The following is a 26028-nucleotide window of genomic DNA, read 5'->3' as shown; positions in this document are numbered from 1 at the left end:
TACCTTCCAAAGTTACATAAATTGACTTCCTGAAGAATTCCAATCACCGAGTCTGTCCATTTTTAGCTTACAAACAATTTCCATGCCATTTAAAAGCATACCTGTATATTGTCGTGAATCTTTGCACATTCAATTTTTTTTTACAAAAAAATAACATTTTAAAAGTTTGAATGAATTTTGACAAAAATACCATCCCATCCAAAGTTTTCATTTTTGAATCAAAAATCGAAGATTTTGTATAGGCAGTACCCCCAATATGCATTTAAATTTCTTTAAACTTGTTGAGATTATGTATTTTGGTAAGAAAATCTTACGTTAATTTTGCCATAAAACTTATTTTTGGAACACTTTTCATACAAAAGCAAGAAATTTGGTTTCTTGTATGCTTGTATCGTAAAGACGTGAAACTTTGCACAGGTTATTTTTTAACAAAAAAAATAACATTTGGAGTGCTTGAAGAAATTTCAATCAAAATAAGGATATCCCTCACACAACATTTTCATTTTTGAGCACATTTGTTTTTTTTTTCCTGCCAGAAAAGCCCCAAATACGTATTTTTGATTATTTAAGTACAATCTACTCTCAATTACCTTTCCAACGATGTATAAAACATCATATTTGTTTTTCATTCCATGGGTATTTTCTGGAGGGTCCTTTTGGCATGATATTGATTAAAAATTCGATTCCTTCACACTTACATGTCACCAAATGCACTTCGGATCTCAAATACCATCTTATTCTACTCTTAAATACCTTTCCAACGGTGTATCAAACACTATGATTTGTTTTCGTTTAACCAGTGTACTTTTGGACAAAAAATAGGCGACATTTTGGATAAAAATTCAAAAATTTAAGATTTTTTCTTTGGAATTACGGCCAGGAATGAAAATTAATTATTTTGTAATATGTGGCATTAAAGTAGTACTAGAACTAGTAGTACTGCTCTACTCCATGTGTCAACTCCACTATTCTTGAATCAAGAGTATGATGGAACTTCGGATACGCATGTGTCGTCGCGACTCATTAGACAAAATTGTAATTAAGTCGCAATTGTATAACTACATTGTAAAAATAAGAAATTAAAATTGCAAAGTTTCGCCAACGATTTGCATATGTCCGGTCGTGTCACATGGAGGTTACCCGGTGACCGTAGTTATTGAATGAAATTTTTAAAATGCTGAATTTTTCGAACGGAGCTCAATATATGGCCCAAGGGCTTTCCAAACATACATCAACCTGAGCCAAAGGCCTTCTAGGTCTGAATTTCGTATATTTCGTGTATGTATATATATTTTTCCGCTATGATTATTATTAATTTATTTTATTTAATTTCAAATGTTTGTTCGTTACGCTTAAAACACAATAAAACATAAACAGTTTTTTTTAAACAGGTATTTCGTCGTTGACTCTATATAGTCAATTCGCAATATCTGTCACAGTTGCTCAGTCGTGAATATTTTGAAATCAAATACATTTTTAACTATGCAGCCGAATACACAACGTTGTTGTTGTATGTTAGCGCTGGTCCAAATCACTGTTCTGAATTGTTGTGTGACATAAGAATGGGACTTAATATAAATAACAATATGCTTGACAGTTAAAATATCAACAAAATATTGAACAACGAAGTTCGATATAATAAATACTTTTCAATTAGCGATAGAATGCATGAAAAAAAAAAATTGCCCGGTGTGAGGCTTGAACTCACGACCTTCAGATTATGAGACTGACGCGCTGCCAACTGCGCCAACCAGGCTATGACCATTTTAAGATCAAGTACAGTTTTGACAGTGCCAGTGGTTTGCAAACGCACAATGATGTTGTTTCTGGATGAAACATATATATTTATATTTGAACGAGACAAAATGAGATATAAAGATTTTCATTATAAAAATATCATAAAATGAATTCCAATATAAATGTAGAAATATTTGTGTGATTGATAATTTCTATTTGGTTTGTGCTTGAAATGGCCGATTTTAAAGACCTTATCAGTTGTTCTATTTTCAAATTATGTATTCCATTACTGTGTTATTGTCTTCTGAACAAACATTATAGTTTCACTATGTTTCGTATGTATATTTTGCCATTGTTCGTCTAATTTAATTAACTACTGAAACAGAATAAAACAAATTTGTCATATTTTCAAGGTTTAAGTGAAGTTTTGATTGTGTTGAGTACTACACTCATCCAAATGGGAATATTCCCGTCTTTTTCAAAAATATAAAAGTATTATTGTTAAGAATGACTGGTTCAAATCCATTCGCATATTCATTCAGCGCTCTATCCGGATGTTTCATATCACGTACAAAGATCGCCGTGATGAACCACGATTCAGGAATTTCGGTGTTGTACCGATATGTGATTTCCAACGGCGACACATTCGTGTCGATACAGATGCATTATACAACATATAAAAATTGTGCCGGGAAAATTTGGTAAACAAAAATCCAAAAAAGGAACGCCAAATTGGAGAAGAAAGAATGCAGTGCAAACAAACATGGGAGTTGGAATCTGTTTTTCAATGTGGAAAAACTTTGCAAATTGGTGAGCAACAAAAAGGATTTTGATCACCAGATTTTTTCGGATGGCGTATCTGTATCGTTTTTGTACAAAAAGCCAAAAGTAAAGCCAGTCGAGACAACGAACGCTGAAATCAAGGCAATGTACGATAGCAAACAATTGAACTATGCTATTGGAGTTGATCCGGGCATGCGTACGTGGAACGCTTCAGTACGACGTGAGATTGAAATCAACGAAGAGGTAAATTTGTTTTTTTGTTTTACAATGAATCAAAGTGATTGAGATTGTGATTGTGATTTCGAATACAATGTTGCTCTCATTTTGTTAGGTGAATTTGTGTATATCCAGCAAACGATATCATTGGGACGCAAAACAAAATCGTCGTGATGCGAAAGCCGAAAGAATCACACGATTGTTTGCATTCGAAGAACAATGTGACCGCAATCGAATTGCAGCTATGATTGGTGAAATGCCATCGCCAAAAGGATCATCATGGTGTTCGTACATTGCACATTGACTTCGAATGATGAACAACGGAATTGAAACGTATTCGGCCAAACAGTATGTACGATTGGGACTCGACAAACACATTGAATCGGTACGTGCGATGGACAAAACGACATTCAATATGGTACGAAATGAACCATCCATTTTACTTTTCCGCACACACCTAGTGTGTAAGGTAAAGTATTGGAATCGGTCGAAAAATTAACACCCTCAAAAAACATGTTTTCTGGGTGTTTTAGGACCCAGGGAACACGAATCTAGCGTTTTTTCGATGTCCGAATGTATGTGCGTGGTACCCTGTACGCTGTACGCTGTACGCTGTACCCTGTACGCAAAAATTTGTTAACACGATAACTTTCAAACCAGAAAAGTAATTCAAAATCTGACTTCACAGGATGATTGGGGTCGCCGAGGAATAGAAACCATTAGATTTTGAGCGACTTTGGTTGATAGAGTAACGTGTCATGTCTGGTGTGATGCCCATGGCCATCCATGGGAAAAATTCAATTTTCCCCCCAAAAGTGATATTTAATGTATTCTTAAACATCCAAAAATATGTATTGGGGGGTTTTTGGGTACGAGAAAACCGAATATGACATTAGTTTTGCGATACAAATATATTTCGACACACCTTTCATACAAATATTTCAAATGGATTTTTGTATGGAAGCCATGCCTGTATGATATCGTAATGACCTGAAACTTTGCGCAGGTTATTTTTATCACACAAAAATAATATTCCGAGAGTTTGAAGACATTTCAATACATATTAGGGGTACCTTCCGAACAAAATTTTGGATTTTTCACCCAAAAACGAAAATTTTGTCTGGGAAGTACCCCTAAATTGTATTGAAATATTTTCAAACTTCCAGAATGTTGGCTTTTTGTGGAAAAATACCCTGTGTCAAGTTTCACGTCGTCATGCAAGGATTGATTCCATTCCCATTTTAAGTAATTTTTATATAAAAAGTGTGTTAAAAATTATGTGTATCGCAAAACTAATGTCAGATTCAGTTTTTCGTGAGTTCAAATTCAAGTAAAAGATAAGTTATAAATGAATTTTGTGGATCACAGTGCGGAAAAGTTCATCTTACGTATGTAAGACATTTTATTCTACATTGGAGCCGGCGGATCAACACCAGCCAATTCGCCGATTAGAATAAAGAAATATATACGCTGTCCAGGCACGCGCAAACCCATTGCATCGATCATGAAACGTGGCAATTGCATCATTCGAATGGTGGGTAAATACATGACATCACAGTCACAGCATTGCCCATTGTGTTTCAAGCGATTTCCACTAGCAACTCGAGGCGATCGATACAAGAAATGTGTGGATTGTGTACCAAATCCAATTGTTGGATTACCACGAACCATCGTAACCAATGTGAGCAAACGATTACTGCAAATGCGACGAGTAATTGAACAAATGTGGCGCGAGATGCGAGAAATGGGCGATGAAATTGCTCCAACTCTTCGAGATGGACCGAATGCAGCTCGTTTGGTTTCAAAGAAGCAACGCTTCTTCAAAACATGGCTACCAAATGTTACAAACGTTGGAATCGAGAGAGCTGCTGGAGCACAACCATCGCTAACAACTGTATGGCTTCCTGATATCGCAGCAGCGAAGCTGATCCTGTACAAAGGTATCTAATGAAATTGATACAAATTGTAAACAAATTGATAATAATGTGTTTTTGTTATACCATTTGGTAGGTGAATTCGTGGTGTTCAAGTGAAGAATTCATCCAAATGTACGCAGACCTACCCGCGTTATCAACAATCAACCTTCACCATTGTATCACGGTCAGAATCAGAATGTCAACAATGGACAACTGCAGCCGTTGTGTAGCAGCGCTCATTCAACGAAATCAACAATATTCAATCAAATTATAATTTAGAAATTAGTTATAACAATTATTTGTCAGTCCGCTAGGCTTGATTAAATTGTGGCCTTGCCACAGAACAAGTATTCTTGTAGGTTAGTATAGTTTACTATACTGAATAGGATATCAAGTCAATTTTTGTATCATACTAATTGATTTTTTTTTTCCATTGATGACGTTGAATTCAACTGAAACTACACACCAATCCGGGCCCAAATTCTATCGTTAACATATGCCCCATAATGGATGAATTTGCCACAACAATTGTTCATTAGGATGGCAAAAATAAAAACACAATTGTATTGTTCATCAACTTTTTTTATCTTTATTTTGTCGATAAAAATTCACTGGTGCTTTTCGGACAATTTAATTAGGTCGATTCGAGTCCAGTTCAAAAAGACCCTTTTTGTTATTCAATTCCGTAACAAATTTATGACATTTCCTATGTAAATTATTCACCTTTTGGCTACTTCAGTTCATTAACCTCGATTTTTAAACGAAGAAAAATAATAATATTAATAATAAAAAATGATGATAATGGTAATAATAATAATAATTATAATAATAATAAACAATAAACCAATTTGTTTGAGATTAATTGCTATTCAATTATAATAATAATTTTTATTAAGAAAATTACAATATTTCTTAAAAATCCTTAAATATTTTGTCGATAAAATGGATAGTTTAACGTTTTTATGGTGCAACAATCTTCGTTGAAGTAGTAGTTGTCTCCTTGGATGTGATGCACGTTCTATGTATTTTTAGATTGGCAATAGCACAATAATAATGCGAATTTGTAGCACACAGTGTACGACTATATGATCAACAAAAAACATGATACAAAAAAACGAGAATTCTTTTTACAGTTTGCCGAATGAAGCGTGGTTTGTAAAATGTAAAGAAAAAAAAAAACGAGACAGACGTAGAGAGAAGATAGACGTCTTGTAATTTATGCTTCATTCATTATTGCAATGGCCATAAATATTGATACGTTGAAGTTCGCCTTGCGCTAGTTCTCTCACTCGCTCCCTATCTCTTTCCCCTTACATTAAACAAAATAAAAATTGTGTACGTTTTTTTCTTGATTTTGCATTTGCTTTGTATTGTTTAGTTTTGCTTAGTTTTTTTTTCAGTTTGCGTATTTGTTTTGTAATGGTATAGAAATTTTCTTCTTGTCAGCTAGGCTATGACACAACGAGATGATGACACTATTTCACAGAAAAGTTCTGTTGAGGGTTGATCGAGGCTGCATTGTTGTTCGACTGTACCCAATTTGAGAAAACGTTTCTACAGTGTAAAACCACGCATTCAGAACCACAGTACTCGTCCTCCCAGTCGTTATGTACAACCGCCTGATTTATACATCCACTCCTTATACATAGCTGGGGCGTAGCTGTTGCCGTTTGCGTTTCCTGCAATTGGTTGGGTGGCATATTGTGAAGAACCATAGTAGTTGTGGGCTGTTGATTTAATTGGAATGAATTAAAATTTTGATTGCTAACATCATTTGCATGAATGTTGTAACCACCTTCACTTCCATAGGGTTGATGATGTGTTGGAATCTGTTGCATTGGCGGCTGAAGATTCCCATGATTTGGTGATGAATTGTATGGATTCATGGCGATATTGTGTTGTTGCGGTGGTGGCGGTGCTTGTTGCTCGTAGCCGTATCGAACCATTGGAACTTGCTGCTGTGGATGACCCATGTGCTGTTGCATTTGCATTTGATGATTTTGTGGAACGTTTGATTGATGATGAATTGGCGACAATTGATTGTGTGGCATTGACATATTCATACTATTGTAATCGATTTGATTTGGATTCGGCGACGATTTGTATGCATTCGTAGGAGGGTTATAAGTTTGTTGATATGGCGATGATTGTGGCATAGACGTTTGAGGACCGGCCTGTTGTTGTGCTATAAATGATTGTTGTTGCTGTTGTTGTGGATTCATGTTTACATTTGGCTGATTTTGTAATTGGGCTTGAATCGAATTGGGTGATTCTTGTTTCACTTGGACTGATGGTTGAGTCGAGTTTTGCTGATTTGGAAGACTCTGAGGCGATTGTTGCGTACTATTTGCTTGTTGAAGTTGATTTTGTGGGGACATGGTACCAGTCGGTGTTGATGGTTTAGTTGAATCAATGTCATTGCCTTTAGATACGATACTTGCGCGATAGACTGCCAACGTTTTCAAATACTCTTTTTTAGCCGCTTCCGTTTTTTTCTTATAGACCTCTTTGTGTTCATGTTCCAGGCCGTCCCACATTGATGCCACTATCGTTGAAACATCGCCAAATGACGCGGTTGGATTTTGACCTTTTATAGCTGCTTGTGTATCACGAAAGAATAATGCATACGCCGACACTGGTTTTGTTGGTTCATTTGGATCTTTCTTCTTCTTCTTTCTGGGTGGTTTTGGCTTCTTTGGTGCTGACGCAGCCGCTTTTCCACCTTTCGATGGTGATTCGTTCAATGGTTCGGGTGATGGTCGCTTCAATGTATTCACACTACCTGGAATGCGTTGAAATAAAACAAAAACGTAAAAAATCAAAATTTATATTGAATCGTTTTTTTTAATATTCAAAAAATGTATGAGAATTGAGAACGAATATGGAACATTGAGTGTATATGTTTATGCGTGTTTTAATTTATACTGAAGCGGAAACCGTAAAAGATAAGATAGTATAAAGCACAATAAAGAAATGCGTTTTAAAGAATAAGCCAATAACTGTGTGTCATTGTTATTGTAAAAAAAAACATTTCTCATGTAATTGCTCGTATTTTTTTAAATTCTTTCACTTTTGTAAGTGTTTGAAAGTTTGCTATTCTCATTATCTCATTTATAGCATTTTATGAAAAATATAGCACCTTTTTCGAAAAGTGACACTTACCATCGCTATCTTCGCTGGTTGTACCATTTTCTGTGGGAACACCGTAGTGCGGAGACTGATTGATTTGATGAGTCGTTGGACTGCTCATAATTTGTGGTTGTTGTACATTCATCGGTGGCGACTTATAGGGTGGTGGCATCATTAACATTTGATCCTGTGACTGATTTTTTTTTTATTCATAATTGTAAATTTGAAAAAAATTAAATGGGAACAGAACAAAAAAGTTAGTTTTGAATAGTCTGAATATGTTTGCGGAACAGTCAATAATATATTTATCCATGTTCAGAATTGTGAGTCTCAATTTACTTGGTTATGTTGTATATATGTATGTAAAAAAAGTTCTTTGTATATTAAAGTAAAGTACTGTACGTATAGTATAATATATGTTGCGCAATATTTCGCTGGAGTTAAATTTCGCCAATAAACTCTATATACATTCAACTTGTCTATCATTCATTCATGTTCAAAATTGCTTTTGAAGTCATGAAAGATTTCCTCATCTTTAATAAGTCTCTATCGATATATGCTTATTGATTGTTCCGTTAAAAATATATATAACTACAAGGCTATTATTCGAATGAAAATTGATGGCTTTTGATTAATAATTGACAAAAAAGAAAGTGGAAAAGTACCTGTTGTGTTTGTTGGTAATGAATTTGCTGTTGTTGCTGGGGTGGCGGCAGCGGACCCTGAGCCTGAACTGGACGAGGCTGAATTTGTTGCATGTGATTTTGGGGTTGGCCCTGATGATTATAAACGGGATCACCCTGTCATTTGTTTTTTTTTTTTTTTTAAAGCGTACAATGAATTATAAGATACTTGATCATGAAATGGAAGTTGAAAAATAAAACAACCGACACAATGTTGACTTACGTAGTGCATTTGTGGATCCATCATTGGGCTGTTATATATTGGCATGTTCATGTTGTTCGGTGGCGCAGCGAAATTTCTTTGATTTGCATCTTGCTGTTGCCACATATATTGTTGGTCTTGCATTTGTTGTGGGGGCATTGGCATCGGATACTGATCCATTTGATGTGTTTGATGTGTTTGTTGCATAATTTGCATTGAGCTCACGTCGAAATCGTCGTCACCAAATGATGGCGTGTGGAATGTCTACAGGATTGAAAAATGTACATGCATGAAAAAAAGGGGTTAGTGTTGTAGAAATGATTAGAAATTTCCATTATTAGAGTTCAACAAATAGACACAAAATTGAATTTATTTATAGTTCTCTACAAAAAGTGTACAATACAACAATTAGGCGAACACATACACATACAAACACACACAAACACGCACATACATACACATACACGCATTGACTCTCATCGGCAACGCGAACTTATCGACTAACTTTACAATGCATAATTAATCTGAAATTTTACTTCAATCAATTTTAATTAATGTTTTGAAAAGTATTTTATTGGTTTCTTTTACATATATATTTATAACTCTAAGTACATAAAACACGCTCACAAATATAAATCGTTCTCTTGTATACACACGGCTAATGATACACAACGAACTGTGAATAAAGCATTTTATCCACAAACGGGCTCTCTTCTAATGTAAATAGAAATCCAATATAAATTGAGTTTATTATTTCACTCGTTCGAATACATAAACGTTCATTCGTTCGTTCATTCGTTTACACATATATATACACACACATACACATTCATACACTCATATATACAAATACATATATACAACATGGAGTACACGCATAGAGTAAACGAAGGAATGGAAAAAAATTCGAGCACACCACACTGGAGAATTTATCAAGCAGCGCGCAAACGAACCAACAACTACAAATGCACAAATCTAATTAATAATTATTTACTTTTTCTGTACTCTTCTGTTCTCCTTGACTCACTCGCTCACACTCTATATGCTCCCTCCTTGTGTTCATTGTTACAAACAATATCTCTCTCTACTATGTACAGTATACATACTAACATTCATTTCAAAGTAATCCGACACGTTAAGCTCTTTTTATCGCTTCAATTAAGACGCGTTTACGACCGATGTCATAAAACTAAATTCAATATTTTCTTCTTCTTCTTCTTCTTCTTCTTGTTTTGCTTCTTCTTTTTCGTTTATATATATTTTTTATTTTAATTTCTTTTCTCTTTATTATTGTTCGTTACTTTAAAATTAGAAACGAAGAAAATTGTAATGAATATCAATACACACATACACACATAGACAGAAATGAATCAACTAAATAAGAAAAGTGATGGCAAACGATGATTGCATCGTCCAAATAATGAAAAAAAAAAAACTCCAAACGGAAACTATTGCAAACTTTGTAAACTTTTTCTTTCTGCTTGTAAAATTTATTCCGAACAACGTTTATCAATCTACGACCGTTTTGAAAACAAGAGGAAAATTTTCTGATTGCATTTCGTGCTGTGTTTTCTTTAGACTAATAACATTTTGCCTCACTCTCTACAAACATTACTCATACTCATATTCATGCTCCGAGCCCAGCGGAAAACCACCTCCACCGTACATACCCGATCGGTACGGCGCACATACAACATTGGAAAAATGATGAGGAAGTTTGAAAAATAAGTTGAAGTTGAAATTAAAATAAATGAAGAAGAAACGATGTAGTGGTGGTCGTTGTCGTAGTTATTGTAAAAGGTGATCCCTTAAAAAATAATAATGAAATAATATGGTTTTTTAATGCATTTTCCCGAGGATGTTGATTTTGATTCATGCTTGTAATTCAAAACTCCATCTATACATTTTTACAACTATACACATTTGTATTTCACATTCTTACTCGTTCAATGTCCCTATTTCTATCCCGTTCTAGATCTCACTCCTCTAGAGCATATACATAACATTTTGGAATACTCAAAATGCTTAAACACTCAAATACACGTACGTCCAAAGCGCAATCTGTATACGAAACGAAATGCGCGAGTTTCATTTTTATCTAATAAGTACAAGTACATTACCCGAATAGAGAGACAGAGAAGTACAGTTCGTAGCCGATACAAACATTGGATTGAAGGAAAACATTGAATCGAGTGTATGGAGAGTAATACGAAAATACAAATAATAAGAAGAGGAAAAAATTCATGAACACAAGCATAGAGGCTAAGCACGGCGTAGCCGAAATGTAAATATTCCATACAACAATACAATGCATGCTTGCTGTTCTTTATATCACACACTCTCATATATACATTCATTCATCCATCCAGCCATCCATCTATCTATCCACCATCCATCGCGAGCGAACGAACGAATGAGCGAGTGAGCTTAGCTTGCTACGCGGAGTCACTCTAAAATTCTAAATAATTTTATTTGACTGAAAAATCGATAATGAAATTTTAAAAAGAAAATATCAGGCTAAAGGAAAGTAATAAATTATTCACGCACACAGACAAACAACATACGCATCGCATACGTTACATAGCTCTATCAATACAGTTAAATGAATATACATACAGGGACGCACAAAGATAAACAGAATATTGTGTAGTTAAACACACAGCGCAATGTGAACATACAGATCGCAAGGTATGTATGCAAAAGTGTGAGAGAGAAACAGATAATGAGAGAGAGGGAGGGAGAGCTAAAAGTAAACTCTACGGTTTAGATTTTGAACTGAACATTCTTGCACACATACGCACAATCACCAACTTCGAGAGAAGAAGTAGGTTTTACTGTACGATGAATATCTCATATTGCACACAAATACAATCTCCGATTCTGAATTGAACGCACACTAACACAAATATTTTACAACGAATACACACATCTGTACGCTACTGATATGCAGGGTCGTTGTCTGTTTTTCGGAACAAGAAGGAATTTATCGTCGTTTTCGTTTTTTCTTTCATCCAGCACTATATCAATATTTAATCTATTAATTTCATTTCATGCAACAGCAACAACAAAAACTATACGCAAATACACACTTTTTCAACAGTTTCAATGTGGCCGAGTAAAGCAAATAATTCCTCGATTTTTTTTAATTAATAAAAAAATGATTTGCTCTTGTCGAATGTGTCGCTATCTCTGTCTTTGTATTATTTTCTTGGTGGCTGTACTCAAAATGAGAAAGTCATTAGGAGAAATCCGAAAATATCATATACACACACATGGAAGTCTCATTATGCTTATTTTCTTATTGCTTGGACGGTTGTACAAACGAATCAAAAAAGAAAATTTCATTCATACTATTTTTTTTAATTAAGAAAAAAGAAATCCCGGGGCCATGAGTCAGAAATCTATGCGACGGAAACGAGCATTGCTTTTTGAAATTTTATTTTTTGCTACTTACGTTCAATTGCTTATTTTGTTGTGAATTGATATCACCAATATTTGGAATTGTATTTGACATGACGCTTCGTCACTAATTCAAATTAAAAATTCACTTAATTTGTGCACCAAAAAATTGTTCTTTGTTCAGAATTAAAACTACACATACGAACGTGAATACGTAAAGTACTAGTTCTGAATCTAGCAAGTTGAAATGACTTGCTCCGTTTGTACTACTAATGAAATAATTTATTTTTTTCAAAAAGTCTTCTTTTTTGTCATATAAAGACAAAAAAAAAACAGCGAAGTAGAACGTGTATAGAAAGTCGTACGTTTGCGTTGATGGCACACAGCTCACTACTACAACAACTGCTTCGTGGTAGACATTTTAACATTATAATACAGTCATTGCTCGCGCTCTCCGTCTTTTCCACCTTCTCCTTCTTCTTCTTTCTTCTCGCTAGATCGTTCATCGGAAAAAGTGCTTCGTATGTCCCTTAAGCTGTATTCGGTTTCTTTTCTACTAGTTTCTATGTATTGGTGTGCACATATGCGCTTGACATTTAAATTTGTTACTTAGTTCAGCAAGCGAACTCACTCTCCGAACCTATATTAATGTTTCGAAAACAATAAATTTGAATATATGAACGATGAAAATTAAAACAATTTTAAAAAAAATGAAAATACCTTCAATAAAAACTTGTTTTTACAGTTTAGACGTACCTAGGACGTACTCATGAATTGGACACCGTTCCATTCGAATTCGAAAAATGGTAGAAAGCATTTGTAGCCAATTTCACATTGGATGACACTATTCATTTTGTTTGCGTTTTGACACACAGAATAGCTGTAGTGATGATATTTTCAGTTTCATTTAGTTGTAGATGCTGAAGTGAATAAGCTGTATTTGGTTTATGTGATTGTTTGAGATATTACTGTGCGTTCTCCCACTTATTTTTAATACGTTTTGAGCAGAAAATCCCGTTCTGGTAAAAAGACTTTTCACGTCGTTTATGACTTTAAACAATTGTTCATCGAGCCAATGTTAAAGCATTTGAAAAGTCAATATTTTTGCTATCGATATATTCGCATTAATACGACTTCAATCAATAAATTGATACGCAAAAAATTTGTCCTTCAACAATCGAGTTAAATTTGGTTTAGACAAATTAAACGTGGGCTAATATTGCTTTTCTACCTTGGCTGGAATCCACTCAATACATTTCATTTTTGTGTTTGTTTTAATAAAATTCCATAATTTGTGGTTTTCATAATCTTACTCTATTCGATAATACAATATTTACAATCACAATGTGACAGATGGCAAAGAGTCATCTACATTCAACTACATTCCATAAATTGTTCGCATCGATATCTGTGATTGCGTAGTTTGACTTGAATATTTTGATATTTCATTGTTTTGTGTACTACACTGTGCGTATTATTATTTTTTCTTAGTAAATTTTAACAAAGTTGTTCTTTGTTTGACAGATCAAACCTAACAATTTACCATAGATGTTTGTTTATTGAGAAGAATCTAAAATAAACATTAAGATTGGTCGAAGATTTTTAAATTGTGTTACGATTTGGATAAGATAACGTTAAATTTAAAATAACGTTATTGTAACTCGGTGGAAAATCCAATCGTCAAATCATGGATGATTCGTTTAAGGAGCCACCTTTGCCAGTATTCAAATCAATAGACGAAGAATGTACATACTGGAAAGAACGATACAATGAGATAAGACAAAAACTAATCGAAACAAAACAAGAGTTCACCGATTTTGAGGATAATTCACGTCAACTGGAGGCTGAATTGGAGACATGTCTAGAGCAACGGGAAAAAACAATCCAAGACTTAAAACATTCACTCGACCAACTGCAAACTGATAACGAATCATTGCGGGTATGAATAGTTGAGAAATCAATTTCATTTCATCAGCTTAATTTTAAATACATATACATTTTATTTTATTTTTTTCAAAATATAGAATAAAATATCCAATTTCGAAACGGACTACAACTCATTGGAGAATAAACATACACAAATTACAATGGAATTGGAAGAGTTACGGGAAAATACGCGTAAAGTTGAACAGAAAAATGACGATTTGGAACGAGCTAATCGTGTAGTCGCGGCAACTGTAACAGACTTAGAAGCAATGCTAAACCAAGCATACGAAAAGAATGAATTTTTAGAGTTAGAAGTAGAAGATAAGGAAACTTTGACAGTCAAACATCAACGCGTCTTGGATGAACTTCGTGGTATGCAATTTGAATTCAAAATGATTCATTAAATTAATGATTAATCAACATCTGTCTGTTGTTACTCATTTATATTAGATCTGAAACAGGAGATGAAAGTGAGAACATCATCAAATACAACCAATCCAAATGATAAAACTCCACTACGTGAGTATACTTTAATTTTCCTCATAATTCCACAAAATTGCTAAATATATGCGCTTTATTTCTTTTCACACAGATTCCGATAATATGCTGAATGGAAACACTCCACCGATAGCTAGTCAAAAAGCTTTCAACATCATAGCAGATTCATTGAGACGAATAGACGTAAGCCCAATTTTTTGACAATTGTTCGCGAGGCTTTTTTCACACTTGTTCGAATTTTTCCCGTATTTGTTTTGATTTTTTCTGTTTCAAACGCGCTTTCGATTTTCATACTTTTGCTTTTGTGTGCCTCAAATATTTCATGGTTCTGCAAAAAGCCATTGAAATATTTCAAAGTTTCAAATGAAATAATTTGTTATTCCCTATTTGTCGTTTATTCCTCACATTTTCCCCCCATTTTTAGCGTTTTATTTTATTACTTCCTATTGTATTACAACTTCCTCCCGGCCCTATCGACATTTATTATTTTCTTTCACAATTTGTTGACATTAGCAAAAAATCCAATTGCAGTTAAGTAAGTTACTCTGTCCGACATGTGATAAATTGAAATTCCGTTGTGTATGCCCCAAACAAATGACACCACCACCATCTTCAACTCCGATAAAACCACCTCAATCGGAATCATCATCTACACATTCATTGCAAACAAATTTCGTTCGATCGTCAAAATCAACTGATTCAATTGACATGGATTGCGGTAACAATTGTTTGCTTGACGAAAGCAGTCGATCTACGTCGCGTTTATTTCAATCGTTCCAATGGTCGAACGTTTTTAACGGCAGAAATTCCAAATCAACTAGTCAATTAAATCTTATCAATTGTGATAAAATGACAATCGCGTCCTATCCGAATGCTAATTGCGATGCGCCGCATAATAATCAACTGTTAAAAGGTTCGATTCATTCAGCCTATAATTATCTCATCTACTTCGCTTCACAAGAGCTTAAGATATATCCAATCATAAAAATTCTAATTCGTCTAACCCACAAAACTCACTCATCATATTATTTAGACAACGGTCAAGGTACTAACACCTATTTTAAGTCGAATTTGATTGCATTTGATGTGTACGATTTGATGAAATCTAATTTAGTTATAATATATGAAATGAATTCTAGTCATTAGACTTAAACGAATGCGATATTGCACTCACACTTAACTCTTCATTAACCCTTGAGTTTTCATGTCATCCCCTTTTTTCATTGATTTTACCTAACATTGTTTGCAATTAGAATCCAATTGTTTGCTTGCGTAAGATAAAAATCTTGTGTTCATTTAGAAACAGACAACTCATATTTTCAACATTGAATAATGAATAATGAATTTAATGTTCTTTTTTTTAATTTACTAGATAATGGCCGCAAAATTGAAAGCTTGTCAAGAGATAATGCCTCCACCAAGTCAACAACAACAACAACAACGTCGTAAGCAACAGCCGTACATGACCACAGTACAAAAATCAGCGTCGTCGAGTTTAAAAAGCCTAAACGGCAGTTTGAATTAATTCGATTTTCTTGTATTTTTGCTCAATTATTTTTTAATTTCTTTTTTAAATGCTTTAAAAAGACATAGATATTTTCGAGAGAGTTAAACATACATAATTATATATATACATGCAGTAAGGAATAAAGGAAAAAAAGCCCGATATCATTTTATTCATTTAAGTTAATTGCCGAATCTCTATATGTCCTGAAGAGTATTTTTATTGCTATTTTTTTTTAAATCGAATGTAAATGTTCAAATGCCTTAAAATATGAATTTTTCATTTATCGAATAAAGTTTTGCGTTTAATCAGGAAATTTGTTTGTTTTTATCTATTCAGAGTCATTAATTGTCAGCTGATAAAAACCACTATAAAAACGTTCAATTTTCATATAAACAGAACCGAACTGTCAAAATACAACACATCGAAACATAACCTCAAAAAAGGGAATACAAACATTTGAACGCTTTGTAACAATAGCTCAAATCTATCGGAAGCAAGTTTACAACACAATGGTTGATTCAGATATTTTTCGCGTGAAAATTGATTTCGGAAATTTTTTTTCCGATCACAAATCGAAGGCATACGTCAGTGTTAATCGTCAGTGGAAAAATGTTCGCCAATTTCATCGCCATATTACTGAAATATTCGACGTGAAAAAATTTGTTTTGCTTGCAAACGATGGCGTATATTTACACCGTAATATAATATTAAATCTTTTAACATATCCATACTTTTTATAACCTTTTTCTTTGATATTATTTGATTACAGCCAAAGAGCATATTGATATTATCCAAAGTGGTGATATAATCCAGTAAGTAGGCCTTTTTTCATTCGTAGGAACAAACTAGGATATTCTTCATTCATTCGACTTCTTCTTCTTATTTTTTTTTTTAATTTGTTATAAAGTGTCATTGCCAAGAAAGATGACAGCGAATCAGTTATTTCAACTGGAACGGAAGTGATGGTTACTTTGACCGAAAAAATAAATACTACTGGTGGAACATTCAAAGTTCCAAAAGAAATCATCTCACCTGAGAATTCAATTAATTTTGCTACTTGTGACGATGACTATGCCGATTCAGTAGGCACCAATGAAACAAACAGTACAGCTTCGAAACGTAAGCGGGTGCGTCATCGTAAGAGAAAGAATAATTCCGTAGGATACGATGAAAATGAGATGAATTTTCCCAATATACAAGCATCAACCATAACAGGTGGTACACCAAAAAACGACACAGTTCCAAAGTCTCCACGTGTCAAAGCTATATCGAAATGCAACACTCATGTGAGGTAAGCATTTTTTGGATACAAATATTTCGAATTATTTTCTCCTGCCATTGAATTGAAACAACAAAACGCTTGATTGTATATAATATTTGCATTTATTTATAAATGTAAATTATCTTCTTAAAACTAATGGATTTTCTTCATTCACAATTTTATAAATTGCTCTGCAACCGAATTGGATTACAAAATAGATGTACATGACATTTGGTATATATTTCATTGAATGTGTCCTTTGTAAAGTCTTATTTTCAGTAAAACGAGTGTGTGATTATTTCCGATTTTCCTATCATCATTGCTCAGTATTAAACCGAATATATTTCTGTTTTCTCTCGATTCATTTTTTTTTCTTCATTCTTTTACTTATTTTCTTTTGTTTGCGTTAAGCATCCTAACTTTCTTTTGTCATTGTTTAACTGAAACCCCTTTTGATTTTATTCCAAAAGTCCGCTCAGATTTGTTAGAGAAGTATTCATAAGTTCAGCAGCGCGCGGCAAAGTTATCTCGCCACGTTGTAAGCGGCCAATCAAGTCTTCATGACCATGATCCATTAAAAATTCACGTAATCTCGAAACCATAAACGGACCTCTGCAAAAAAAATCAAAATGAGATTCATTTGCCAAAATTCTGGACGTTCGTTGGTCTGCTTCGACTGCTCTTGATGGATGCCAAACTTACCGATATGGATGTTTTAACTTAAAAGAAATAAAAACGTAGAATTAATTTATTTTATATTTGAGCGAGAGTGTAAGATGCTTTTGATATGTACAAAAATAATGTATCTGCATTTTAATACAATATTTTTGAGCAGAATGGATTGAATGCAAGGCACAAGAGAAAAAATTGCGTTGATGCTTACACAGCCATATGTCTCTCGATATCTACCATACAGTGTACCATAAGAAACTCCAAGAAGTTGAGCCGCTTTTTTCATTTCCAGTTCCTTTGATTTGATCGCTTCCATAACACGTTTAGTAAATGTCTCTTCCCAAAATTGCGGTCTACGTCCTTTGGCCAAATAATCATTCATTTTGATAACATCACGCCATTCTTCTTCCTCTTGCGGTGTTAACATTACCTAAACGTAAAAAAACACACCATTTGATAACATTCTTATAGATTATATGTTAAATATAAATGGTTATATGTTAGAGTAAAAAACAGACCTGTGATGACAGGCCTGTGGATTCGTCCATTGGGCTGCTCGGGTTGTAATCATTTTCATCATAGTAATCATTTTTTACGCTTGCCGGTGTGTCTGGTCGTTCAATTTTCGGTTGAATTGGCATTAGAGTCGGTTCATCGTTATCGCACGCCATTGAAACTTCCATTGATTGCTCTAACATTGTGCTGGGTGATTCGTGTGAATTTTCGTCGTACATAGCATTTTGATCGGGATGTACATCAAAACTGTTTGCTGTGCTTTCGACATGCGTTATTTTCGGTGTGCTATAACTATCGAAATCGTCATCAAGAGGTGGACGACCGCGTTTCTTTTTGACCGTTGGCATTGTCTCCTCGACACCTCGTTGAGGTGAGTTAACTGGAAGTAGGAACTGGTTGGCACCTGATTTTGTCACCTGTATAGGTTCATCGGCGACGGATCCTTTTCCTGACGATTCTGCCAATGGATCCACATCGCTAGAATTCAATTGATTGTTGCTATTGCTACTGAAAGAATGGCGTTTTGGTTGTTGAAGTGGTTTTGCTGGTGTAACTGCAGTTTCATTCAAATGCATCAAGTTCCGTATGTTGTGAGTTCTGTTCTTTGTTCGTCTGCTGTCACCATTTTCATCAGTCCATGACACTTCAGCCAAACCTTTGATTCGTAGCTCCTCCGCAGTTCGTAGCAATGATGCTAATTGTTCCTATAGTGACAAGAAAATATAAATACAAATTGTTTTTAAGATACTCACCAGCCCATTTCAAATGTGAATTTCACTTACGTGTTCAACATTGATTTCGCCTTTGTACATAAATTCGATTAGACATCGAATATCATCGAATTTGCAATCTTTCATGATGACAATTGGATCCTTGTCTGTGTATCGATTTGAAAGTATCGAATCAAAGAACGTGCTGCACGCACATAAAACTACCCGATGTGCCCGAAGAGTTTGTCCCTCGCACGCCAAAGTCACATCACAAAATGCCTCACGATCCAATAATTGCGAAAACATAGTTTGCAAATTGCTATGATGATATTTCCATCGAAGGCAATATTGTTGCAACGCCATTTTTAAGAAACTGTTCAGAAAAAGATTACACAAGAAATATACCAGAAATCATAAATGAGGGCTGACGAATCAATAAACAAAGTGTAAAAAAAAAAATTTGCAAAAATTACAATTAAAAAAAACCATAGTTGAGTCTACTTTTCTTGTTCACACACCATATGCCGTGAATTCAACTGATAACTCAAAAACATTTATTTCTCGTCTTTTAATCGAACAACAACTTTCAATACAAATAACATGAATTACTCGGCTTTATATAAAATTATATATAAATATGCATATATATAATAATTCCTTTTATGACTATATTATGACTATGGCGTATGTGTGTGTCGCATTTTCTATGTGTTTCTTTTTTATTCAACTCCTCATTCGCAACTCGAAATCAGTGATTAAATTGACGTATTTTATTTTTCAAAAAATATATATATATATATATATTCCGGTCGCAATTTTATTATGAAAACATTCATAAATGTATATTTAAACAGATATATGTTTCACCTCTTTTCAGTTTCTGGCCAATAAAAAATTTGTATAATTATGCAAATTAATGACTCACGTTAAAAATGATATGAGTTCTTTTTTTCGAAAAAAATGACCACTTTAAACTTGACCTGGTCTAGAAAAAAACGTATTTTTTTGTTTGGAATTTTACATTTGCTACAAGTAAACATGCGCGACCGAACGCCAAAGAATGTCTGTTTTGTATTTAACTTCGAAAAATCGAACGATGATTGTCGTAATCGAATGACGATGCAAAAAAATTTCAAAAAAGCTAAATTTACGAAAAAATTTCGAAAAATATTTCAATCAACTCGAACAGACGATACAATTGTGCGAAGTGTTCTCCGTTTTATACGGACAATATTCATCAACACATCTTATACGATGACGATGACGACGTCGACTTCACTGTACACAAACACAATGCTCTCGCTCTTATGCGATGAGATAGCGCAAAAACTGTTTAGAATGATATATTATCGTATTGAATGCTTGCGGTGCCTTTTCTCTCTTCATTCTTTCGTTTTTTTTTTTTTTTTTTTGAAAAAAAAGTGCTATTTTTTGTCATTTCTACTAATACACAGACACACAGTCTGAGTGTTGTATTTGTATTGCTGTAGGTCTGTGTCTGTGTACGCTTACTTTTTGCACTGTATAAGCATATAGTTCTTTTCTCATGCAGTACATAGGAAAAATGGAATAAGCAAAAAAAGCATCGAACAAAAAACTAAAGATGAAAATAAAAGGAAAAAAAGGAAACAAATGAGAAAGAACAAAAACTGAGTGCTTATTGCTGGAAAAAGTGGTGGTGCATTCCATTCTGTGCTCCAGATCCATTTGCCATTTTCATTCAATGTTACTCTTTATCATTCTCTGCCTCACATCAACAACAAAAACATCAGTATCGACGAGAAAAATAAAAAAACACAGAGAGAAAGAAAAAAGAAACAAAAAACTTATGAAAAACATGAGCAACAAAAAACAACACGCGCAATTTCAACAACAACAGCTATAACATCATCGCTTTTTTCAAAATGATTTTCTTTATATATATATACAATACATGAAGGAATATTTACGGAGAAGCAGGCTATCGAACGTGTGTTTGTGTGCGAGCGGAGGTTTTTTTTTTCAAAAAATTTCAATTAAATTCAAGTGGAAAAGAAAAACACAATCGTCGACTGAGTTACGTAGTTGATCAAAACGGAGGACAAAAACAAATTTCATTGTGTATTTACGCGATGATTCAAATATTCATTCGTTTACTCGCTTGCTCCAATATATATTTTGTATGTTACCTTCATTGTTCTTATTGTTTTTCTCTACTCATGCTGTTTTTTTTTTTCAAATAGTCTATCGAATAACCTAATATAACTTTTTTTTTGTAAATATCAAACAACTTATGGAATACTGTTGTTCGCTACAGAAACAATTCGCATATAAACAGATTTATCTACGGTGTATTGCCTCAACTGAGTGTGAAAGAATAGTGTTGTTTTTTGTTCACTTTAGTTTTTCCTCTCTTTTTCTCTCTTTCGTCTTCTTTCAAATTATTTTTTTGCTACTTCCAATAAACTACAACATGCATGCTACATATACATGGAACATATAAAATTACGGCTTATAGTAATCTTGTTTTTCTAATCGTACGTCAATAACATAGATTTTTTTTTTTTGAAAATACGAAACACGATGGTTTCGACTTTTTCAGAATCGCGTGTAACTTTTTTTCAAGACCTTAATGATTTTGAGTGTTATTATCTCGACAACAACTATATAGCATATAAAATCACTCACTTTATAAAATTGTTCACCGTTTATCGTTGAAAATGAAAAAAATTTGCGATTTAATGGAATGTATCAATGACCAGAGTCCATTTGGTACGAAAAATGCTAAAGGGACTTTAGCAATTATTAGCATCAATCCATAAAATTCAAGCCTTTAGTTTTGTTCAGTCTATGTATTTACACAACAGGAAAAAAAAAACAATATATGTTGATCACCACCTTGAAATTGACTTGAACTCAAAATGATAGGCAGTTTGGTTAGTTTGACGTTTTGTTTAAATTTCGTCTCACTCTGATATCGTTCACAAAATGTCAAAGATCTCAAATCTATTTGATTTTAATAAGTTTCTTCACATTTGCTCTTGTAATTGGTATGATTGTGTGTTTCTCTAATGCGGTGTACGGACAGCGCGACGTAGTTTTGACGTTATCTTTGCGTTGTTCCAACCAGTACTAACCGAAATGAAAGAACGCCGATCGTAGTATTGTTAATCTCTCACAATGAATTCTCTCTTCATGTGATGAGTGCAAGCTTGCCTGTATTTGTTTGATGTATGTATGGTAGCATGTATGGACGACAGTATAGTAACTACGCGGAGTTAGCGACAAGAACGCATGAATACGTGTAGTACTGTTTTCAAGTGGAAAATCACAAAGTCATTTTGCATACGTGTTTGTGTGCGGTATATGTATTAGTGTGTATGTGATATCTATATGCAGAGAATTGAGTTGTGAGAGTCACAAAAAATACGTTATGTATTTCATGCGATATTGAAAAAAAAAAAAGAAAATACTTTGGTGCCAACGCATGTGGATATCGAAAAGGAAAAAAAGCAATTTTATGAACGTCTTTATTCTTGGGCTGTTCCAGACCTAACAAGAATGAAAGAGAATGAGAAATAAGAAAGCAGTAGTCTATACTCTATATGTTCCGGGAAAAATATTGTGGGGCATATACCACACTGTAAATGCTTCATATCGTCAGCATCCGCAACTGAATTCACCCTCAATTTTTTACGAATTTAGTATCCGTTTTTTTTTTTTTTTTCAAAAATGAAAAAGAGGACCGCCCTTTGCTCAAAATTGAAAATTCAAATTACTCAAATATTCACATTCACACACATGGATGGAATCCCTTGTCAATATACATGTGCCTATATAATACATTAGACATTACTTGCTCGTTTTTTCATATAATTTTTTACTGTCGTTTTTTTCGTGGCCCTTTTTTGTATGACAAAACCTGAATCGATATCGGAAAAAGACGAAAAAATTGCTCAAATCCATAAGGGGACTTTTTTTTCTTTACGAACGAAAAATGTATATAATAAATATAAAGATTAAACTGGTTTATTCGGCAAACATGCTCGTGAAACTGTAAAAGTTTTTGCACCGTTATATGCACAGTATATTTTAATAATATTTTAATAATAACACGGATGATTTTATGAAAATTTAAGATAATTTTCTGCATTCAGCATTGAAACAGATTTAATTACATTTCACTTGAAATGTAACAAGTGGTTCATACGCATCGAACACACTGTATCAAAATGTAATATGCAAACCAGTCGCTCAGTGACGTCGGTGATGACTACGTTCTGATATGCTCTGATTTCATACATTCAATCATCCATTTTCATATTACGGTTGCATTGAAAAGTATTCGGCACCCTTTTTAATCGATGTACTCCTGTCGTAAATTTGAAAAATAAAACATGTTGTAAAAACTTTAGAAGCGTGTGTCAAAACGAAAGAAAAAAATAACTTAAAAGAAATAAAAACGTAGAATTCATTTATTTTATATTTAAGCGAGATCAGTGTGTAAGGAAAAAAAACACGTGCATGCGTTTGATATATACAAAAAATGTATCTGCATATTAATACAATATTTTTCGGCAAAAAATACGGACAGATGCAAAAGAGCAGAATGAGAAAAAAAATTCTCTTGATGCTTACACAGCGACATGGGGTGAAACATTCTATATACAGACTGTTGTACAAAATATATGTTAAAATCGGGGACGGACACCAAACTACAATACTGCATGGTTGAAAAAAATGTAATATGTAACTATACATCTATTGTGTGCAACACAAAAACACACCTAAATTTGGAAGAAGAATCTGGTCTCGCTATACATAAAACCAAAATGACTTCAAAAACTTGTCGAAAAAAGATTCATTGTTGTCATGACGACCGATCTATATGAATCATCAGGGATTTTAATTCAATAAGAAACTAAAAAGAACTCTACTGTCTTTTCTCCTTTAGGAAAAATTACAAACAAGATTGCCTTTGCCCCCGAATTTCGAAGAAAATCTTTTTGGAACCGAAAAATCCCAATTTTATTTACTCTGAAAATTTAAATACATGATTGAAAAGAAGGAGTCAATATTCCTTTAACCTTTAAATATTATTGATTTCGTTGACAGTGCTGAACCACAAATCGAGAAGAACGATGAAAGCAGCAACCAACAATCAAATGATATGAATATTGCTGTCAACGCCAATGACATCGATTTTCATACATCAAAAATCAAATATACCCGATCACAATTGATTGATATTGACGATGCAGCAAAGAGCCATGCAAATGACACCAATTTTTTGAATAATTCCCTTATAAAAGCATTCGATTTATGGCGCAAAAAAACATTTGACGAAGAATTGACGGCCAAACAAAAAAGAGTAATGAATTGGCAAAAGAAAAAGTGTGAAGATAAAGAAATGGCTCAAATGCTCAAGGAAGATTTGCCGCCAATGTCCACTACACATAATCAAGCTTCTTCCGATTGGAACATTAACACGTTGACAGATGCTTTGACTAGAGATCATGGATTTGTTTTGCTCAATACTAATGCAAAAGTTGATCGTTGGCTTAGTTCCGGACAAAATCCAAGCGATTATGGAAATGCCACAGTTCAAGCTGCTTCTGTAATGGTTCCCATTGAAACAGTTGATTTGATGCCAAGTGGTTTGAATGATTTATCAACCATTAAAGCGGACGAAACTTCATCTACTGTATCCAATAGAAGTGCTATTCGAGCAAGGCTCCTCGAAAAAACTTCAAAAGTCAAGCAAACACTTCGAAACTTAACCAAAATAAGGAAATTTATATAATTCAAATAATTTCACGAAAATCTTTTTATACTTCATACAATATGCAATTTTTCTAAATAAAGAAAATTTATTTACATAATAAGGCCGCATATTGATCACGTCTTTTCAAAATTTTATCAAATACAATTATAAATTGAAAATTTCTGGTTCCACTCATTCATTTCAAATGTTCAATGTATACTTATTCCCATATAGATTTGAAGATGATGAATTATTGTCCGAATTGGACGAGGAAATATTTCTACCCAAAACAGCACGTGTCATACATGCAGAAATTAAAGGTAATTTTTCGTTTTATACATATAAGTACGTTTTAACATTCTTTATCTTTTCAGATGTAACAAATATGAATAGTGAAACACCAAGAATGGACGTTGAAACTACTAAAACAAATACGTCATCTAAATCAATTGATGTTGTGCAAATCAACGGAGATGATGCTGAGATTAAAAATGCACCAAACGAAAAAGAAGAACCGGCTCTTGAACATTTGGCGAAACATCTTGAGACAATTGGAAAATACAGAGAAATAGACAACGACATAAAGGAAATGGATATGATTGCGTTCAAGGTATTTACGCCGAATTTTCAGAAAAGTGATTATATCATCGGTTTGGTGGAATCCATTATTGAACATGATCTTATATTGCAGATAATGGGTGAGAAAAGACATAATGAAAATTCGAAATCATAATTTAAATTGGAAAATTTGATTGTTATTTATTTACAGCGGGAAGTAATCAAATTGCACATTTAAATGATTCAAATGAAGGCGACACCGAAAGCATTCGCATTCAAATTAACAAAATGGACATATTTGATGGCAAAATACTAATGTTGTAATACAGAATTTAGTTAATAAATTCAAAATTCAATAGAAATAAAAATGTTTGATACTTGAGTTAAGAGATTTGTTCAGAAATCAGTCAGGAAGAGGCTTTTTGTGTTGGCGCCATCTATGGGTCGGATAAAATAACAAAATGCTTCCCATTTCCAATTCATCCATTGTTCTGTATGTGCTATTATTATAGAGGGTTTTCCCTTTTATTCCGACTAAGTTTTTCACATGTTGTCCTTTTTGTTCGCATGCC

The 26028-nt window shown here is 33.7% G+C and overlaps 5 protein-coding genes and 1 non-coding gene across 18 annotated transcripts; 3 read left to right on the top strand and 3 right to left on the bottom strand.

Moving 5' to 3' along the window:
* Positions 1-1683: 1683 nt before the first annotated feature.
* Trnam-cau lies at positions 1684-1756 on the bottom strand. The gene has a single exon. It is a non-coding gene; the product is annotated as a tRNA-Met (tRNA).
* Positions 1757-3826: 2070 nt separating this feature from the next.
* Positions 3827-5395, top strand: LOC116348178. Its single transcript, XM_031779093.1, has 2 exons — positions 3827-4676; positions 4747-5395. Exons 1-2 carry the CDS (start codon positions 4241-4243, stop codon positions 4767-4769), a joined length of 459 nt encoding a protein of 152 aa, XP_031634953.1. The 5' UTR covers positions 3827-4240; the 3' UTR covers positions 4770-5395.
* Positions 5396-5503: 108 nt separating this feature from the next.
* On the bottom strand, positions 5504-12450 carry LOC116348169 (TOX high mobility group box family member 3). 8 transcript variants are annotated; one of them, XM_031779079.1, is made up of 7 exons: positions 9661-9769; positions 9294-9380; positions 8688-8930; positions 8447-8581; positions 7815-7974; positions 6448-7434; positions 6130-6379 (listed from the first exon to the last, which is right to left on the bottom strand). In XM_031779079.1, the coding sequence occupies exons 1-7, from the start codon at positions 9727-9729 to the stop codon at positions 6258-6260; spliced, it is 1803 nt and encodes a 600-aa protein (XP_031634939.1). In that variant the 5' UTR covers positions 9730-9769; the 3' UTR covers positions 6130-6257. The 8 variants fall into 8 exon arrangements, with proteins under 8 accessions (XP_031634932.1, XP_031634933.1, XP_031634935.1 ...); XM_031779072.1 differs by having other exon boundaries at positions 5504-7434; XM_031779073.1 differs by having other exon boundaries at positions 5504-7434; positions 8447-8557.
* Positions 12451-12953: 503 nt separating this feature from the next.
* LOC116348175 (nuclear distribution protein nudE homolog) lies at positions 12954-16157 on the top strand. 3 transcript variants are annotated; one of them, XM_031779086.1, is made up of 7 exons: positions 12954-13087; positions 13590-14004; positions 14090-14363; positions 14442-14510; positions 14584-14672; positions 15003-15402; positions 15862-16157. In XM_031779086.1, the coding sequence occupies exons 2-7, from the start codon at positions 13753-13755 to the stop codon at positions 15936-15938; spliced, it is 1161 nt and encodes a 386-aa protein (XP_031634946.1). In that variant the 5' UTR covers positions 12954-13087; positions 13590-13752; the 3' UTR covers positions 15939-16157. The 3 variants fall into 3 exon arrangements, with proteins under 3 accessions (XP_031634946.1, XP_031634947.1, XP_031634949.1); XM_031779087.1 differs by having other exon boundaries at positions 12955-13087; positions 15021-15402; XM_031779089.1 differs by lacking the exon at positions 15003-15402 and having other exon boundaries at positions 12963-13087.
* Positions 16158-16437: 280 nt separating this feature from the next.
* On the top strand, positions 16438-25965 carry LOC116348174. 2 transcript variants are annotated; one of them, XM_031779085.1, is made up of 6 exons: positions 16438-16692; positions 16766-16808; positions 16904-17287; positions 25133-25218; positions 25273-25596; positions 25668-25965. In XM_031779085.1, the coding sequence occupies exons 1-6, from the start codon at positions 16506-16508 to the stop codon at positions 25778-25780; spliced, it is 1137 nt and encodes a 378-aa protein (XP_031634945.1). In that variant the 5' UTR covers positions 16438-16505; the 3' UTR covers positions 25781-25965. The 2 variants fall into 2 exon arrangements, with proteins under 2 accessions (XP_031634945.1, XP_031634944.1); XM_031779084.1 differs by lacking the exons at positions 25133-25218; positions 25273-25596; positions 25668-25965 and adding an exon at positions 24250-25047.
* Positions 17356-22277, bottom strand: LOC116348172 (centrosome-associated zinc finger protein CP190). Of its 3 annotated transcripts, none has more exons than XM_031779081.1 (6): positions 21823-22277; positions 19228-19528; positions 18448-19149; positions 18141-18359; positions 17960-17976; positions 17356-17869 (listed from the first exon to the last, which is right to left on the bottom strand). In XM_031779081.1, exons 2-6 carry the CDS (start codon positions 19516-19518, stop codon positions 17716-17718), a joined length of 1383 nt encoding a protein of 460 aa, XP_031634941.1. In that variant the 5' UTR covers positions 19519-19528; positions 21823-22277; the 3' UTR covers positions 17356-17715. The 3 variants fall into 3 exon arrangements, with proteins under 3 accessions (XP_031634941.1, XP_031634943.1, XP_031634942.1); XM_031779083.1 differs by lacking the exon at positions 21823-22277 and adding an exon at positions 20023-20040; XM_031779082.1 differs by lacking the exon at positions 21823-22277 and adding an exon at positions 19629-19730.
* Positions 25966-26028: the final 63 nt, after the last annotated feature.

The sequence above is a fragment of the Contarinia nasturtii genome, unplaced genomic scaffold (genome assembly GCF_009176525.2).
Source record: "Contarinia nasturtii isolate CC-2019 unplaced genomic scaffold, AAFC_CNas_1.1 Cnas_scaffold_2291, whole genome shotgun sequence".
NCBI lineage: Eukaryota > Metazoa > Arthropoda > Insecta > Diptera > Cecidomyiidae > Contarinia > Contarinia nasturtii.
Note: the sequence above shows the minus strand (reverse complement) of the source record. Positions and strands in the feature narration are given on the sequence as shown.

Excerpts from the sequence above, each read along its gene's own strand:
- LOC116348178 (XM_031779093.1), top strand. The coding sequence starts at position 4,241 with ATGAAACGTGGCAATTGCATCATTCGAATGGTGGGTAAATACATGACA. Across the intron at positions 4,677-4,746 it reads GAAGCTGATCCTGTACAAAG|GTGAATTCGTGGTGTTCAAG; the intron begins GTATCTAATGAA and ends ACCATTTGGTAG.
- LOC116348175 (XM_031779086.1), top strand. The coding sequence starts at position 13,753 with ATGGATGATTCGTTTAAGGAGCCACCTTTGCCAGTATTCAAATCAATA. Across the intron at positions 14,005-14,089 it reads CTGATAACGAATCATTGCGG|AATAAAATATCCAATTTCGA; the intron begins GTATGAATAGTT and ends TTCAAAATATAG. Across the intron at positions 15,403-15,861 it reads TAATAATCAACTGTTAAAAG|ATAATGGCCGCAAAATTGAA; the intron begins GTTCGATTCATT and ends TTAATTTACTAG.
- LOC116348174 (XM_031779084.1), top strand. The coding sequence starts at position 16,506 with ATGGTTGATTCAGATATTTTTCGCGTGAAAATTGATTTCGGAAATTTT. Across the intron at positions 16,809-16,903 it reads CAAAGTGGTGATATAATCCA|TGTCATTGCCAAGAAAGATG; the intron begins GTAAGTAGGCCT and ends TTTGTTATAAAG. Across the intron at positions 17,288-24,249 it reads AAATGCAACACTCATGTGAG|TGCTGAACCACAAATCGAGA; the intron begins GTAAGCATTTTT and ends TTTCGTTGACAG.
- LOC116348169 (XM_031779072.1), bottom strand. The coding sequence starts at position 9,729 with ATGAACACAAGGAGGGAGCATATAGAGTGTGAGCGAGTGAGTCAAGGA. Across the intron at positions 8,582-8,687 it reads TGGATCCACAAATGCACTAC|GGTGATCCCGTTTATAATCA; the intron begins GTAAGTCAACAT and ends AACAAATGACAG. Across the intron at positions 7,435-7,814 it reads AACCAGCGAAGATAGCGATG|GTAGTGTGAATACATTGAAG; the intron begins GTAAGTGTCACT and ends AACGCATTCCAG.
- LOC116348172 (XM_031779081.1), bottom strand. The coding sequence starts at position 19,518 with ATGGCGTTGCAACAATATTGCCTTCGATGGAAATATCATCATAGCAAT. Across the intron at positions 19,150-19,227 it reads GCGAAATCAATGTTGAACAC|GAACAATTAGCATCATTGCT; the intron begins GTAAGTGAAATT and ends TTGTCACTATAG. Across the intron at positions 18,360-18,447 it reads CCACAGGCCTGTCATCACAG|GTAATGTTAACACCGCAAGA; the intron begins GTCTGTTTTTTA and ends TTTTACGTTTAG.